Consider the following 17,042-nt stretch of genomic DNA (forward strand, 5'->3'; position numbering starts at 1 on the left):
TATACATGCATACCGGTAGTAAATAAGGAATGATCAAAACTATGCCTGAGTCTATCAACCAATCAATGTCATTACGTTAGAATGTCTGCGTTTTAGCCAGGAGAAATGAGGGTATTGTAAAAACTTCCTTATGGATGATCTTTTCCGTTGAGTGAGCAAATGAGCAATCGACAATCACAGATTTTTCCAAGAATCCCAGGTCAAATTGTGATCTATTCTTTGAGATCTAAATGTGTATGAGATTCAAGACTGACTAGTTTTCAACTATCGATCCACGTTTGCCTAGAAAACCTCTAACAACCTAATACAGAGCTTTTTCATTTGTAGAGTATTGGTACATCATGTCCATCATTGTGAGATAGAATGGCATTTGGTTGGTCAATGTGGGTCAGTCTAGATTTGCACAGTTTTTTGTGATGCTGCCCCCTGTGTTCAAATGTATACCGGTACTGCCTGCAAAAATACATTTCTTGTATACACTCTATTGTCTACGCTTCTCACTGGATTTCACTCAGATTGCTATGGAATTCAAAGTGTGCTAGGGCAAAATCTAGCCATCTTTTGATTTTGGCCACAACATTTTCACTCTTAGATCCCAAATGAATGAGGTTCCATCCCTGTAATGAAATGTTATAGAGGAGAGATTTCATGTTAGCCAAAGGGATAGGGATTCATTTGTTGGAAAGGGATACATTTGTGTTGTACATGTATATGACAACAAATAGTTACTAGTTTGCAGGGGTGAATCCAAGAATTCCATAAAGGGGGGGGGGGGGGGGGGGGGCACAAAGCAAGGTGCCCTTCCAGGTTTCACCAGCTGACAAGCAAAAGATGCAATTTTTTTCATTTCTTTAATTAAAGCAATTCAAACAAAACAAATAAAAGGGGCCCCCCCCACCCCCCCCCCCCCCCCCCCCACCCCCAACCGGATCTGCCACTCACTGATTCGCACATAAATTCATATCCAGGGAAATCTAGACCAACTTACCCCCTGATTCTACAAAGTAATCAGTGGTGAAAGAGTTCCAGTGTTTCTTCGTCTTCAGGCACGGCGAATCAAAGTCTTGGGATATTGCGTGCTGGTGCAAGTGGCTGTTGTGGTGAAAGAACAAGAAAGAAGCAATATTTTCAAACTAGACATGTCACTATGGTGACAGGTATGCCTCCGCCATCTCACATTATGTATTCTTTCAACGGGGGGGGGGGGGGGGGGGGGGGGGGTGTTTCATCTATTTAGTCAGCGCTGACAAGTTGTCAGTCTCTGACGATTTCAGTAAAATCCTTGGTTTTGATTGGTTGAGACGCTCTTGTCACTGACTGTTACTATGGTAATTGTCAGTGACTGACAACTTGTCAGGGCTGACAACCTTCATGAAACGGTGCCCAGGTCTATAGGATATCTCAACAATGTGTGTTAACAGTTTCATATGATTGGCACGAAAATGAAACGACATGTTTGAAAGTTTGGTGGCACTTTACATTTCTTGAACCAGATTTCATTTGGATGGCTGAATTGTTTCAGAGAAGCAAGTAATCAGGAATTTGAGAATTTTCACTGGACCTTTGATCCTTGCCCTTTGACCCCCTGGCCTACAACTTACATAGAATAATCACGGCAGAAAATGACAAGTAACACCCAATTTTCATGACAATACTTTGAGTAATTTTCAAAATATGGGGAAATATGTTAATTTTTAACATTTTCACTTGACCACAGACCCATGGCCCAAATTTTTCCCAATAAAATCACTGTACAGTAATGCATGTTTTAATACATAGTTTATTTCAGTGTATGCATTGAGTAACTTCTGAGGTATGAAAAAATTGTGTAATTCTAGCACTAAATAGTAGAATCTTGCCATTTTAACCTGACCTTTGACCCAATGAACCCAACATTTCAAGAGAATCATTGTCAGGCTGTACAAGCATGTGTATTAAGTTTCATGAAGATACCTTAAGCCATTTCCAAGATATGGAGACAAAAATTCAAAGTTCTAGAATTTTCACTTAACTTTTGACCTCTAACCTTCGACCCCATGGCCGCAACTATTCCTAGAGAATCTTTATCTGGTAATACATGTACACACTACATTTCCTGAAATTAGCAATCCAGAGATATGGGGGAATTAATGAAATTATAAGAAATTGACCTTGACCTTTGACCTTGCTGGTGTGCAGCCATGTTAATAGATGCAGCTTGGTCCATTCACCTACTATTGAAGATATCATGGCAAGTTTCATTTGCATACTTCACACAGTTCTGCAGTTGCGCTGTCCACAAAATCAATCGACCCCCTTAAAGTCAATAACAAAATGCAAATGTACCAACCACAATCGATAGGCTATCTATGCAAATAACTCACTTCTTCTATTTTCAGTAGAAGGCCCATGGACGAAAGACACTACATGTACATTGGTAAATCAGACCTCTCCTAAATTAATTAAAAACTAAGAAAGCACTCAGACGGTGCAAACCTCTGCCAAGAAGCTCATTTGCCCAATTTCCCAAATGATAAAGAAGTCTTTATTTACCTCATCAGCTTCTTGCATGCTGCGCAGCGCCTTGAGCAGAGCATGAGCTTTAGTGCGCATGTGCAAACCTCAAGTACGCGCTGCTTGAACTCCCAAGTTCATTGATCCTATTTGCCAAAAGATAAAAAGGTCCTTCAAAAATTCATAAAATTTCCTGAATCACTACCAAAATTTAATCATCTGTTCTTTGTACCATTATCAACTTTTCATCTAAGTTTCATCAAAATCTGTTCACAACTTTTTGAGTTACTTTGTAGACAGACAAATAAAAAAAAAATAAACCAAAAAACAAATGCTGATAATTAAAACATAAACTCCTTCGTGGAGGAAAAAAAGAAGACTGCTATAATCAAGTAATTGACAAAATAAAAGGGGCAATAGCAACCTTTTTGTGAGAAACCAAGTGATTAACTCCACATAATGAAGATTTATATACAGCAAGTATAAAGTGGTCTTTTCCCTTATCATTTTGAGGGTAGAACATGTTGCAATCCATTAACATATTTTCATTTATCTGTGTGGTCATCAGGAAAGCAATTTCGCAAGGTCAACACTGTCCAGCAAATCAGATTCTTGTGAGCCCCTCAGGCACAACACAGTGTAAGAAAAAAAAAAAAAAGAAACGGGAAAAATGGCCAGTGGAGAAGAGGAGAAAGAACAGGTAGAACCATTGAACTCTATAGTGGAAGGCGCGTGCAATGGGCGCGCACTACACACCGAAAAGCCACTACGCTCGTGTTGCACTGTGTTTTGAAGTCACCAGAAGTGCTTGGCCGGTGGCGGCCATTTTGGGACTTTGCTATGGGGCACCAATAAGGTGCCAAGTGTCACATGGCTATTTTGTTACAAAATGAGTAATTTTGTCTACAAAATGGCAGTTTGAAATCAGTCATTCTGTTGAAGAAATGTTGATTTTGTCACAAAAGCAGTTGTTTTTTTAGGACATGTTCATTTTGTCAACTTAAGAGCCATTTCATAATGAAATAGCCCATGCGATACTTGGCGCCCCATAATATACACCAAAGCGACTTTCCACTGAGGAACGCACGTTTCTTCTGCCTACCCTCTGCACAACAGTAGCGTATAGTAAAGCGGGTGGGGCCTACAGGCGGAGTCCTAAAATGGCAGCGCCAACTAAAACAAAGCGCTGGCTTCAAGCACTGCGCATAACATCACTTCCACTATAGCGTTCAATGGGAAGAACACTAGGATGAGAACAAGAAGAACAGCCATAATCAATGTTTACTCTCACCTCATACTTGGAATAGCATGATAGCCAAGCTTGAAATCCAGTTTCTTCTCACCTATAGAGCTGGATTAATCCATGGGGATAAAAAAAAATCAGCCATGTGCATTTGTAATATTTCAAGCTAAATATGCAAATTTTCAAAACATCAACCAGCCTTTTAATGAAGAGTGTACAGTCAAGACAACACTGTAAATTGCCCTGCTTATTAAAGAAACACAAAATTGCAAAATGAATTCTTATTACACACAGACAGACACACACACAAACTCATCAATCTTTTGATCACTCCACCATTTCAGCAAAGATGAAAAGAGCAAGTTTTTCTGCCTAGCCAAAAGGTTCATGCCTCACTCTGTGATGATCATCTTGCCAACACGATGCATGTGCTTGAGGAGGGGTAGATCTTCAGACTTGAGGGCCTTAAGGCTGCTTATCTTCTTCCGGGGCAGCACGAGAAAATGGTGACGAGCCTGCAAGCAAAGTAAATATAAACCTGGCATCATCAATTCTACAATCCCTCAAACCTTATTTCTTCTTGTTGTAAACAGATCTTTGACGGGCAAATTCATACAATTTATAATTCCTATAACATCCATTTCCAACCCTAAGCCTACCCCACCAGTTGCAGGGCCTATCCTCTAATTCTCTAATTTACAAATCCTCTGCCACCAAATAGTCATTTGTGGTATTGTCTTGGGCTGTCAAACTCTGTAAGTGTAAATGAATGCACGAAAGAAAAAAAGTGAGTACATTGTAAAACATTTTGACAAGTACACAAAAATCTAATTGCTTCTTCAAAAATTGAAAAATTACACATGCTAGCTCTAACTTTACAAATGCCTACACCCACCAGCAAAAAAAAAAAGGAAAAAAAATTATTCAAAATTCATACATAATTGTTAAACTTTGATGAGAAACAAACATACTAAAATCAAAATGACAAACTAGTTGTTGATGGAGTATACCTACTGGCAACAAACTAAGAGACAAATCACCTTTGTTGTCTTTTATCTGTATCTAATCTCAATGGTCTCCTGGTAGCTGATACCTTAAAGTTGATTCCTGCTTTTCAATTTTTCTCACAAATTCCAGTGATATTTTCCAGTAATATTCTGACAATATTTTCTTTCAAGGATCTTTTTTCAAGGATCTTTTGATAAAGGCAGCATAGTAAAAATGATAATAATAAAATGCACGGAATGCTCCTTGACTTATTTGCAAAATATTTCATAGCAAAGTTATCAAAGTTCAAAATAACCATTAATGTAACTAAGACACCATAAGATGAAGAAGTGACTGCACGTTGTCATACACACCCACAATTGACCAGTACCTTTGGATATTTGTCTTTGATGACCACAACCTCTTCGTCTGAGAAGATCTGTAGAGCAGGGTCATTCATAGAGTCCAGCAGGCCGAGAATCCAGTGACCTTTCTTCTTGACTGGACAACCATCCCCTCCACTGGATGCCCTCTTCATGGTTACTATGACAATACCTCCACCGTCGTGTCCTGTCTGTGCAGATATGACTGAAAGGGAAGAGGGATGAAATGAGCATGTTATTGTTGCAAACAAAACATGTTTTCTTTCTTGGAAAAGAGTTACTTTAGTACCACCCCCCCAAAAAAAACACAAAAACAGACAAACAAACAAACAAACAAACAAACAAAACAAAACAAAATAAAAACAATTCCAAACGAACCTAAATTGTGCATATTAGGTTAATTCCAACATTCCAAATGAGGGCAACACTTTTGATCTGTTCAAATAAAATTGACACTTGGCATTTCAGGGGGAATATTATAAAGAAATATCATTTACTCAAATCTTAACCCAGGAGTCCAGAATGCAGCAAAGACCCAGGCATATTTCCTACTTTTTCACCATAATAAGAACCACATGGTTTGAAGTATTACAAGCACTTCCAGCCATGCATGATGTAAAATAGACTGTTAGTGTACATTGGTCTCAATACTAAGTACATATCATTATGAAGAGCTAACGTTAGAGGTGTGTGTGTGTGTGTGTGTGGTTTTTTTCCCTCTTTTTTTTTTTTTTTGGGGGGGGGGGGGGGGGGGGAGGGGTTGCTGCATGGAGGTGGGTGGCAGGGGGTACAAGAGCAAAGAGGAACTCTTTACACAACAGTTACCGGTACCGTACTCAATTATATTGGATTACCTTTGCTACCACCATGAAAATAGAAGGAAACATTTTTGACAATACTAAACTTGAAATAACATGCAAAAATAAAATAGCTGTACCTGGTAGTATTTCATTGGCCCGTCAGGCATCACCTCCTTAACTCATTAAAGCCATAAATGAAGCTGTATTCTTTATACGTCAGACAAGCCATAATAATAAAATTAAAGACCCTTACAACAACAATAACAATAACAAGAGAGAAAGAAAGAAAGAAAGAAAGAAAGAAAGAAAGAAAGAAAGAAAGAAAGGAAGAAAGAAAGAAGAAAAAAAGATTTGATTATAAATATAGCAGGAGCAGGGACCGAGATTTCACATCACATCACATCACATCACATCACATTTGATACAGTATTACAGGACTGGTCCTGTGGTATTCTGGTCTCAGTATAATAGAACTGAACTTCAACTTGGTTGCTTTTTGTGCGTTGAAGAGCAGAGGTTTGGAATTTCTCCCCGCTCCAATAGGAAGCTTCAACAACCGCGAGCCGCGAAGTCCCCCACCACTACACTAGTAAATTTAGTACCGTACGTAGTCATTTCCATTCCTACGTATCGGTTCACATGCAGTTAGTTACGTTTCTTTGTCGGGTACATCCAATATATTTGGGCCTCTTTTTTCATCCAGTCTCTGGCGTGACATGAACATCCTGTTCTAAGGCTACTTTATAAAATAGGCCTGTAGGCCAAGTCCTACACGGGAAAATTCAGGAGCATGGAGCTACCGAAGTAATACAGGTGGGTAGTCCCACGCGTTGAATATAATGTGGTGCCTTCTCGGTTCTAATGGACGAAAACTGATCAAAACACATTTAATACACTGTATAACAAACTGATAATAAACAAAACACAAAAAATCATCTCCAGCTTTCCAGTCATATTTGGGCACTTACATGTGCTGTAGTTAAGTTAACTAGGCTGAGGTTGAGATGAAATACAGACGCCTTTATCTACTAGATGTCACGATCATGGTCAGCAATGTCTACCAACGTGCGCCATGCCAAACTGCAGTCATGCCAAGAAGTACGTCTACTCTCGCGATTTAGCTAAATTTTCTAACACGTTAATAGGTACCAGGGACTAAGGTGTAGTAAGCCAAGGACCTCCAATATCGGCCATTTTAGGAAGCAAACCGCTGGTAAACAGTATCGCGAGCATACACGTGACCTGTGTAAGAGTGAATTCTGCCTCCCTTAAATTTACTCCATTTTTTCTGTAACTTTATCAACATTTTTCTATCATATTTTCTCTTTCAATTCAAATTTCTTGCTTAATTAGGCTAGCAATTTGAGGAAGCTTCTCGTATTATTCTCATACATGTATTTTGATAATTTGGTTGTGTACTGACAGTAATCAGTTTATTCCTCATGACATGGTGAAATATTTATTTGGACAATTTTCTGTCAAAAAAGAAAGAAAATCTTCATGAAAATCTTATGAAGTTTCTCGTATTATTTTCACATTTTGATCATTTAATTTAGTTGTGTATTACAGTCTATTCCACATGACAGTAATTTGTATGACGTGATCTATCAGCGTCATTTTCTTTTTTTTTCATAATTGATGTTGGTCATTATGAGTGGTACCTTTTCACGTTTTTCAATATGATTTGTAAAGAAGGTTAATATTAAGTTTTGTTAGCTTTATTTGATCATTCCTTTGATCTGATTTCATCATGTATAAATTTTCATGTTTTTCAATATGATTTGTAAAGAGGTAAGACTTATCATTCCTTTGATCTGATTTCACCATGTAGAAATTTTCATGTTTTTCAATATGAATTGTAAAGAGGGTTAATATCAAGACTTGTTGGCTTTACTTTATCATTCCCTTGATCTGATTTCATCGTGTAGAAATTTGTTTATTGTTCTTTCAAACAGTGATCTCACATGAAACTTTCATTTCATATTCTATACGGTATTTTGCATATTGTATCAGATTTCATCTTTCTAACTGATTCATTTCCTATTCTGCAGTAGATATGGTACAATACATGCATTGTAGCTGCTGGTTATTGCTACTGACTCTTATATGCTGTAATGTATGATACCCGGGCACCTTGTGTAATCTTGGGTTGGCTCTTTCTTATCACGCCACTCTTCCGCCGATCCGTCTCCCGATTTCCACTACCATTCACACTTCATCATCCGATCATCACACACTAACTGATGCTCTGTACACACTTGCGCTGCTCTGGCACGGTACGGTACTCACAAACTTGCAGCGAATCACAACCAAGTAACTGTGCTGTGGTATTGTCCACTGTGTTCTTTAATGCACCGTTTCACGTCTGACTCACTATTTTCTACACTTGGACACTTGAGACACGATCGAGCATCAATGAAGGTCAACACGATGAATTCTTCACTGCCTGTCTGTTCTACATCCTTACATGATTACCGAGCAGAAAAGGTGAAAAGGTGGAAAAGCGGTACAAAGTGGGAAAAGCAGAAGAAGCAGGTTGAAAGATTGTGCGCCTCCCCCGGGTCACAATCACAGCATCCCTCACCCATTTCTGTCAGCCAAATCCTCTCTTCTCTTTATATGTACTGCCTATTATACTGGTAAGATACTGTATGCATTTTCAGATTCGACCACAAGGTGGCGCTATTCCTGTTAAATCTGCAGTAACATTCCGGCCCCTTAATTTTCAACACGCTTGCCGGTGAAAATTACCTCTTTCTGTTTCCTTGAAACCATGGTAACCAACAATATGTAATCAAATGGTATCCCCATTAAACCAAGCACTATCTGTGCTGAAGAAACTTCACTTAGGTTTCTACAAAACACTTCAATGTTCTAGTAACAAATTCAAATACGAACAGATGGTTATCTACCATGCATACATTTTAGTATGAAACAAACTAGAACAAATTAATAATGTAAAACACATAACCCAATGCTCCTTTGAGTTTGGCACTTTAAACTGTTCTGACTGATGAGCATCCTACTCAACTCAATACAAGGCATGTATTTAATCAAGGCACTTGCACCTCCTGCTGCTCTTTTTACTAGAATCAATCGTCAAGTGATTGACATCACAATTTCTCTGAGTTTAGCTTTTGTGTTTCAGAGAGTGTTTCTATGTACATGACCAACTTGTAAATGCACAAATCTAGCTTTGAAACTCAGCTTGTCACTCTACAACTAGGAACAATTCCTAATGCAACAAATATACGGAACACCAGATAACATGCTTGTCCATAACAACAAACCACCTTTGTTCAAATACAAAAACTTTCATTATGCATTTGAATCCTCCTTTGGCTTTTTCAAGCTCTCGATTTCTATTTTACCAAAACCTGTCAACACCAAATCTACAAACACTTTCACCTGATGAACATATTTGCATATACTATTCACTATTAATGGCATTTATGTACCATGCTGTACCTCAATAATAGCATAAAGCAAACAGCATCAGAACAACAAATCACCACTTGGTTTTGTCTGATTCTGAGACAATAAAATGTACGTTGATACAGTATACCACTGCTTCTATCTCTCTTGTTCTTTCTGACTTTGTGATCTCACAAAACCCTGTTTAAACTTATCTTATACTACAGCAACTCCCCATAAAATGAAAATACAATGCAATACACTTGCAATTACAAAATGCACTTTTGTATGTCTTCACACTTTTCCAAAACTATACTACACCAAAGCCAATGGTTTGCATACCAAATTCTATGGTTAACACCTTGACCGATTTGGGAATATTTCTCTTTGTACATCTGTACCAAACCTCTTATATTCCATCTTGAATCTTGAATCAAATTTATGTCTGCACAGCATAACATAAAAAACACATAATATCATACAGTATCCTTTAAACTGTTCCATTATGTCATAAAGCATTACACCAAATGACTCACACACTGAAGTGAGCATAGACCAAACAAAATACATTGTATATCCAACTTTTAGACATATTACTAGGAGTCTCTTGTCAAAAACTCAAACTTTTGGTATGCTTCCATTAGTCAATGAAATATTCTTCTTTTAAGCATCAAAACTTGTTTCTAGTGATCAACTGGTGTAGCACTCCTTTTCATAATCACCTTGTGACTCAAAATGCAATACAAATGTGTAACAAATAACACAACTGCCTTTACCTTGTGTTACACACCAGAATTTTCTCTGTTATAAATGAATCATTGTATGTCTGACCACTGTTATTTCAGCTTAAACACAACAAATGCAACCATTTATATTCATACTCTTCATGCAACTGCGGCCATGAAGTCCAATATCGCTTGAAGCTTATACAGTCAGCTTGTTACAGTCTCTGTCTGTATATCTAACATGTCCAATTTTCTTTGAGTTACATTAATTTGTTGTTTTCACATATGTCCAGTGTGCATCAAACGGTTTGGAGTGTCCTCATCATGCACTTGAGCAAACTTTGTTGAATGCGAGATGGCACATATCCGGTGATCACAAAATCATGGTGAACTAAAAATGTGGCGGCGCTTGGCTCGCACCACAGCTACTACACATTTGCTAATACATTTGAAGCAAGCTACCATGTTCACACTATTTCAAGACGCGATTTGCAAATTGTTGTATTGCTGCATAACTGATCCTGCTGCATACACGCTCCATGTCAACGTCATGCCATTCTGCTTGATGCTCCAAAAACATACAGCTGTGGTCCAAATTCAATATCAAATCTATTTGTGGCGGCGCTTGGCTCGCACCACATCATAAGCACAAAATAATTCACAGAATTCAGGATCCCACAACTGACTACACATCTCCTTCCAACAAAAGGCACAACTTGCTGATAGGCCGCATATAAGCACCCAACTTTGTCTTCACTTCTACGCTGCGAACGTAGCCCTCAGCATCTGGTAGTGTGCGCGTCACTCTCCCCAGCAACCAGGTGTTTCGTGGCAATGTCTGGTCCACCAGCAGCACCAAGTCACCAACCTGGAGATTGCGTTGTGGCTCCACCCACTTCTGCCTCTGCTGCAACTGGGGAAGATATTCTTTCGTCCATCTGCGCCAGAACAGATCTGACATGTACTGCACCTGACGCCATCTTCGTCTGGCATACACATCAGTCTCTCGGGTCACCGTTGGTGGTAGTTGTGGTTGTGACTTCATTAGAAGCAGATGGTTTGGAGTTAATGCTTCTAAATCAGTCGGATCATCTGACACCTTGGTAATGGGTCTCCCATTAATGATGGCTTCTGCTTCGCAAAGGAGTGTCTGCAAACCTTCGTCATCTAGTGTTTGCTGTTTTACAAGGTTAAACAGCAACTCTCTCACCGTGCGTATCTGTCGTTCCCAGACGCCGCCATGATGTGAGCCCCCGGGAGGATTGCAGCTCCACTGTATGTTGTGTTGCAGCAGTGCATCGTTGATCTGTGCTTGATTCCATGCATCTATCTCTCGTTTCAGTTCTCTTTTTGCTCCTACCAGATTAGTGCCATTGTCAGATCTCATTACTTGCACTGCACCTCTCCGTGCAATGAACCTTCTAATGGCTGCGATGCATGAATCTGTACTGAGACTGTCAGCCTTCTCGATATGCACTGCTCTGACTGCAAGGCATGTGAACATCACACCATATCTTTTCACAACTGAACGTCCTCTCTTCACATCCAGTGGGCCAAAGAAATCGACTCCTACCCTTGTGAATGGAGGATCATCGGGCTTGATTCTGTCAGCTGGTAAGTCTGCCATCTTCTGCTGAAGAACCTTTGCTCGGTTACGTCTGCATTGGATACAGCTCCCCGTTATCTTCCGGACGGCAGAATTTGCACTTGGCATCCAGTAGTTCTGGTGAAGTCGAGCTAGTACGTAGTTTCTCCCACTGTGCCCTGACATCTTGTGTATGTGTTCTAGGATCAACTTTGACACATGACTCTTCTTAGGGAGAATTACAGGATGTTTCACATTCATGGGAAGTGAACCTCGACTCAGCCTTCCTCCAACTCTCAGCAGGCCCTCATCCAGCTCTGGGTCAAGTCTATAGATAGGACTTGTTCTTTTCACTCGTGTTTTCCGTTCTCCTTTACTTGCTGTTTGGATTGAGCCTTCGTTCTGTAGTCCCTCAATTTCACATGGGAATGCTTCACTCTGGGCAAAACCCACAATCTTTGCTTCTGCAGCTTGCATTTCCTGAAGTGTCAGTCTCCCTTTCAGGGATTCATCTTGGGAAGTGGTCTGCTCCTTCTTCTGACTCATCCATTTCACAAATCGCCTCAACCAGCACACTGCCCTTTTCAGTCTCATCCAGTCTGAGTAGTGATGGATAAGTTTGCTTGTGGGATTTGAAGTTTCCTCTTTGGTCACTTCCGTGGCAAGGCATGTTTTCTTCAATTCCAGTTCAACATGCAGATTGCTTGGCGAGACTTCACTTCTTGTCAGCCACTCCTCATCTGGTGTTTGGAGGAACTCTGGGCCTTCCTTCCAGACGTCTGACTGCAGAAACTTATCCGCTTCGATTCCTCTTGAACACATGTCGGCAGGATTAAGTGAAGACTCCACATACCTCCACTGGTTTGGTTTGGATCCATCTCGAATCACTGCCACCCTGTTCGCTACGAATGTCTTGAATCGTGACGTGTCGTTATTTATGTAGCCAAGAACAGTCATACTGTCAGTCCAGAAGAAGGTCTCATCTACCAAGATGTCGAGCTCTTGCTTGATCATGTGGTCAACCCTGACCGCTACAGTTGCTGCTGTCAATTCCATTCTAGGAATAGATACCTCCTTCAGTGGTGCAACTCTAGCTTTGCTCGTCACAAACTTCATTTGTACTCTTTCTGCATTTTTCCATCGCAGATATGTGACGCTGCCATAGCCTTTTTCACTGGCATCACAGAAATGATGCAGGGTGACTGACTCTGGCTCAAAATCTGGTGGTTTCAAGCATCTTGCCATCTTGAACTCCATCAGCCTTGGTAGTTTGGTCTTCCAGGTGTGCCATTTCCTCAGCAAGTCCGGTGGAATCTTGGCATCCCAGCCTAACCGAGATCTACACAGCACTTGGAGCAACTGTTTGGCTGGCAACACAACTGGTGCTACACATCCTATGGGATCATACACAGAGCTCACAGTGGATAAAATCCCTCTTCTTGTTTCAGGTTTGTCCTTCAGATTGATCGTCACACCCAGCGTATCTTCATTTGTAGACCACACAATACCCAGCGCCTTCTCAGTGATCTCATTCTTGACATCTAAGCTCAAGTCTTGTACACTCTTTGCTCTTTCCTCCACTGGGATCTTGGCTAGCACCTCTGGCTCATTGCATAGCCACTTCGTCAGACGAAATCCCCTTCCTCTGCAGATCTCTGTCAAGTCTGACACCAATTTCTCAGCCTCCTGTACACTCTGCGTTGAGCACAAACAGTCATCGACGTAGAAGTTTCGATGCACAGTACGAATGACCTCATCTGAGAAGCTACCTGTCTGGTCCTGTGCTGCTCTTTTCAATGCAAAGTTGGCACATGATGGTGATGATACAGCACCGAAGACGTGTACCTTCATTCTGTGCTCTGTCAAAGGTCGCTCAATGTCGCCGTTCTCCCACCACAGAAATCTCAACATGTCTCTGTCTCTTTTAGGTACACGGATCTGTGAGAACATGCCCTCTATGTCTGCTTGCATTGCCACTCTGTCTTGACGAAATCTGGTCAATACTCCAAACAACTTGTTTGCAAGATCCGGCCCCTGTAGCAGCTCCCTATTGAGAGAGAAGTCTCCATACTCAGCTGAGCAATCAAAGACGACCCGCAGCTTCCCTTTTTGAGGATGTACCACACCATGATGGGGAAGATACCACACTCTTCCATCATTTCTGTGTATTTCTTCCTCAGGTACTTTCTCCATGTACTCTTTCTTCATCATGGAGTCTACAAAGTCAGTGTATTCCCTTTTGAAGTCTGCTTGTCGTTCAAACCTTCTCTTCAAATGGCCTGCTCGCTGCATTGCTTGAAGTTTGTTATTCGGCAACTTCACATCATCTCTACGGAAGGGAAGAGCTATTTCATAATGACCATCTTCCAGCTTCATCGACTGCTCTACCTTCTTGATGAAGATCAAGTCTTCCTGTGACTTCTCTTCCTTGTCATCAATGATCCTTTCATTGAAATCTTGATTGAACAGCCTTTCAAACTGCTGGTCAATGTCGGCCTTAGCCTTCACTTTGTGAGACTGGATTTTGTTTCCTTTAGCTCCATCCCTTGATACACCGTACACCAGCCATCCAAGAACTGTTCTGCATGCAAAGGGCCCATTTGGAACTTCACTGCTTATCACCTCTACTGGCTCCATTGCCCTCGGAACATTGCTTCCTATTAGCAATCCAACGTGCGCCTCTTCTGCTAAGGAAGGCATTTCGATGTTCTGCAGATAGCGCCATTTCTGCACATCCTCTTGCCTAGGAATGTCTTCCTTGTCTACTGGTATGTACTGTTGTGAGTAAACTTCTGGCAGTCGTATGATGTTGTGTCCCTGCACATCCATAACCTCTAAGTCTCTCAACACTTGGCTGGTTATAATCTTTTCGTCTGTCATGGTAGACACGTGGAGGTTGATCGTCTTGCCTTGCACATTCAATGTTGTTGCCAGCTTTTCTGTGCAGAAGACCGCGTTACTGCCAGAGTCGATGAATGCGTATGTCTCTGTGCACACACCTGTCCTTCGTGAGCGTACTCTGACAGGCACAATGCCTGGCAAGGTGTCATTTCCTGGTGAACTTGTGTTTAAGCTGCACTTAATTGTGTTTGATGCCACCGCTTGATTTTTGTTCTCACTATTCTGTTGTGGCTGCTGCGTAATAGTAGCAGAAGCCTCTGGTTCTGTAACTTGCTGCTGAGTGCCAGCCGAGTTGTTCTCCCTTTTAGGTTGATTCGCCTTCAACTCCCTATGCAGCACTGTTGGGTGTTGTTTGCTACAAATGCTGCACTTCAATCTCCTCTTGCAGTTTCTTGCAAAGTGGGCAGAACTCTGAAGACAGCTGAAGCACAGACCTTCTTTTCTGCAGAATGACAGGCGGTCTTCATATGGCTTGGATGCGAGCACTGTGCAATCAGCCAGAGTATGTGTCCCTCTGCTGCAGAACAAGCACACTTCCTTCTTGCTCTCTGCTTTTGCTGCAGGCATCGCCGATGTGCTGAAACTTGATTTGCCTGCACTTGCAGACACCTTGCCTGTGCCTACGAATTTTGCTGGTGGTTTAGCCTGGTACTTCAGATTCCCATACACCGGATTCGTTGCAATCCTTGCTTGCTTGGCGATGAATGACACCACATCATCGAAGGTTATGTTGCCTTGCTTCTCCTCTTGGATGTCATCTGCTCGATTTCTCCATTTATCCCTCAGCTTGTATGGGAGCTTTCCAATGATCAGCCTTATGTTGTGAGAGTGGTTGACCTCTGACTCCATGTTGAGGTCCCTTGCAAGATTGTGCAGCTCGGTTACGAAAATCGAGAAGCGATGGAGTTCTTCTCCATCTTCTGGTTTGATGTCAGGCCATTGCACTGCTTTCATCATCATTGTCTCTACGATGAGCTGCCTATTGCCAAATTTCCTTCGTAGCAAGTCCTTCGCCTTTCTGTAGGCCGCAGTCTGGTCTTGACCATACATGCAGCTTTTCACGATGGCATTGGCTTCCCCCAATGTGTATTGGTCCAAATAATACAGCCGATCAGAGTCACTGTAAGTCTTAGCTTCGATGGTATGTTCGAATGCTCGCACGAAGGAGTGGTAATGTAGTGGGTCTCCTGTGAATGGTTTCACCTGCTTTTGTGGTAGAGAGGCCTTCATGTTTTGCTCAACGAGCATCCTCATCAGCTGATTCTGTTGCTGTAGAAATGACAACATTGCTGCATTTTCCATTCCTGCAGCACCAGCTGGTGCTGACATTTCCTCACGTGTGTTTCCATTTGCATGCATATTAGGCGGTTGCATTCTTGAAAAGCCTATATCTAAGCTCTCTGGTGTCCTGAGTGGACTTGATGGTTGAGGCATGTATGGGTCTTGATGATACATTGGATAGTCATCCGACGTCTGCTCATCCATCTTTACAAATGGCTGTCTAAAGTCACTATACTCCCAAATAAGTGGACTACTAAACCTCGAAACTTGCTGCGCCGTCTTCCAGCCTGTTTCTCTCTTAGTCCTGGTACTGCTTCATCCAAGACAACACTGCTTTGGTCCTCCTACTACCTTCAATACTAGACTGTCAACTGTAGGTCTAGTCCAAGCTGGCTTCCAGCTGTACTGGTACCAAAGCAATTTGTGTACTGTATTAGTCCTATCCTTGCTTGTGACTACTCGTAAGCTGTAGAGTTCTACTTCTAGATCCTTTGATACTACAAGGCTCCGCAGCTAATTGGTCCTCCAACACTGAGAACTAGACAGTCCAAAGTCCATACTACCATGGAGTTGTAAGAGTAAGACCACTTTCTATCCAATTGCAGTCAATATCCAGTTCGGACTGGGTATAACAGTACTCTCACATCAATATAAGATCTATTTCCAGACCTTTTCTCCTTTATCCTATTCCTAGTCTTCAGGTCCAAGACTCTTCCACCATAGACTAGGTGCTAGTCAATGTGGCCTTGTGTCGACATAATATCTATTCGCTAATATAGTCTTGGCCTTTATACCTGCAGATCTGTTCCAAGACTCATTAACTTTAGTACTTGGTCCTGGCCTTAGTTGATGATCATCTGTTCCAAGACTCCTTCACTTCTTTAGTACTTACTGGTTTCTAGTCCTGGCCCTACCTGCAGATCTGTTCCAAGAGTTCTTAACTTTAGTACTTAGTCCTGGCCTTAGTTGAAGATCATCAGTTCCACGACTATCCTCAGTAGAATCCTGGCCTTGTGTTTACTTAGATCTGTTCCAAGACTCCTTCGCTTTAGTACTTAGTGGTTTCTAGTCCTGGCCCTACTTGCAGATCTGTTCCACGACTATACTCAGTAAAGTCCTGGCCTTGTGTTTACTCAGATCAGTTCCAAGACTCCTTCACTTTAGCATTTAGTCCTGGCCTGTATACTTGCAGAACTGTTCCAAGACTCCTTGCACTTTAAGTACTTAGAT

The 17,042-nt window shown here is 41.3% G+C and overlaps 1 protein-coding gene across 1 annotated transcript; it reads right to left on the minus strand.

The window, feature by feature from the left end:
• Positions 1-988: 988 nt before the first annotated feature.
• On the minus strand, positions 989-16,016 carry LOC139741981 (uncharacterized; the record flags this gene model as incomplete). The annotated part of the gene is made up of 5 exons (XM_071652546.1): positions 10,787-16,016; positions 5,115-5,311; positions 4,133-4,251; positions 3,785-3,844; positions 989-1,092 (listed from the first exon to the last, which is right to left on the minus strand). Coding segments are annotated over exons 1-5 (5,710 nt in total), but the record flags the coding sequence as incomplete, so codon positions are not given.
• Between the last annotated feature and the right edge of the window lie 1,026 nt (positions 16,017-17,042).

This window comes from Diadema antillarum, unplaced genomic scaffold (genome assembly GCF_040938485.1).
Source record: "Diadema antillarum isolate AM-2024a unplaced genomic scaffold, OU_Dant_1.0 seq00000971_RagTag, whole genome shotgun sequence".
In the NCBI taxonomy this organism is placed as follows: Eukaryota; Metazoa; Echinodermata; class Echinoidea; order Diadematoida; family Diadematidae; genus Diadema; species Diadema antillarum.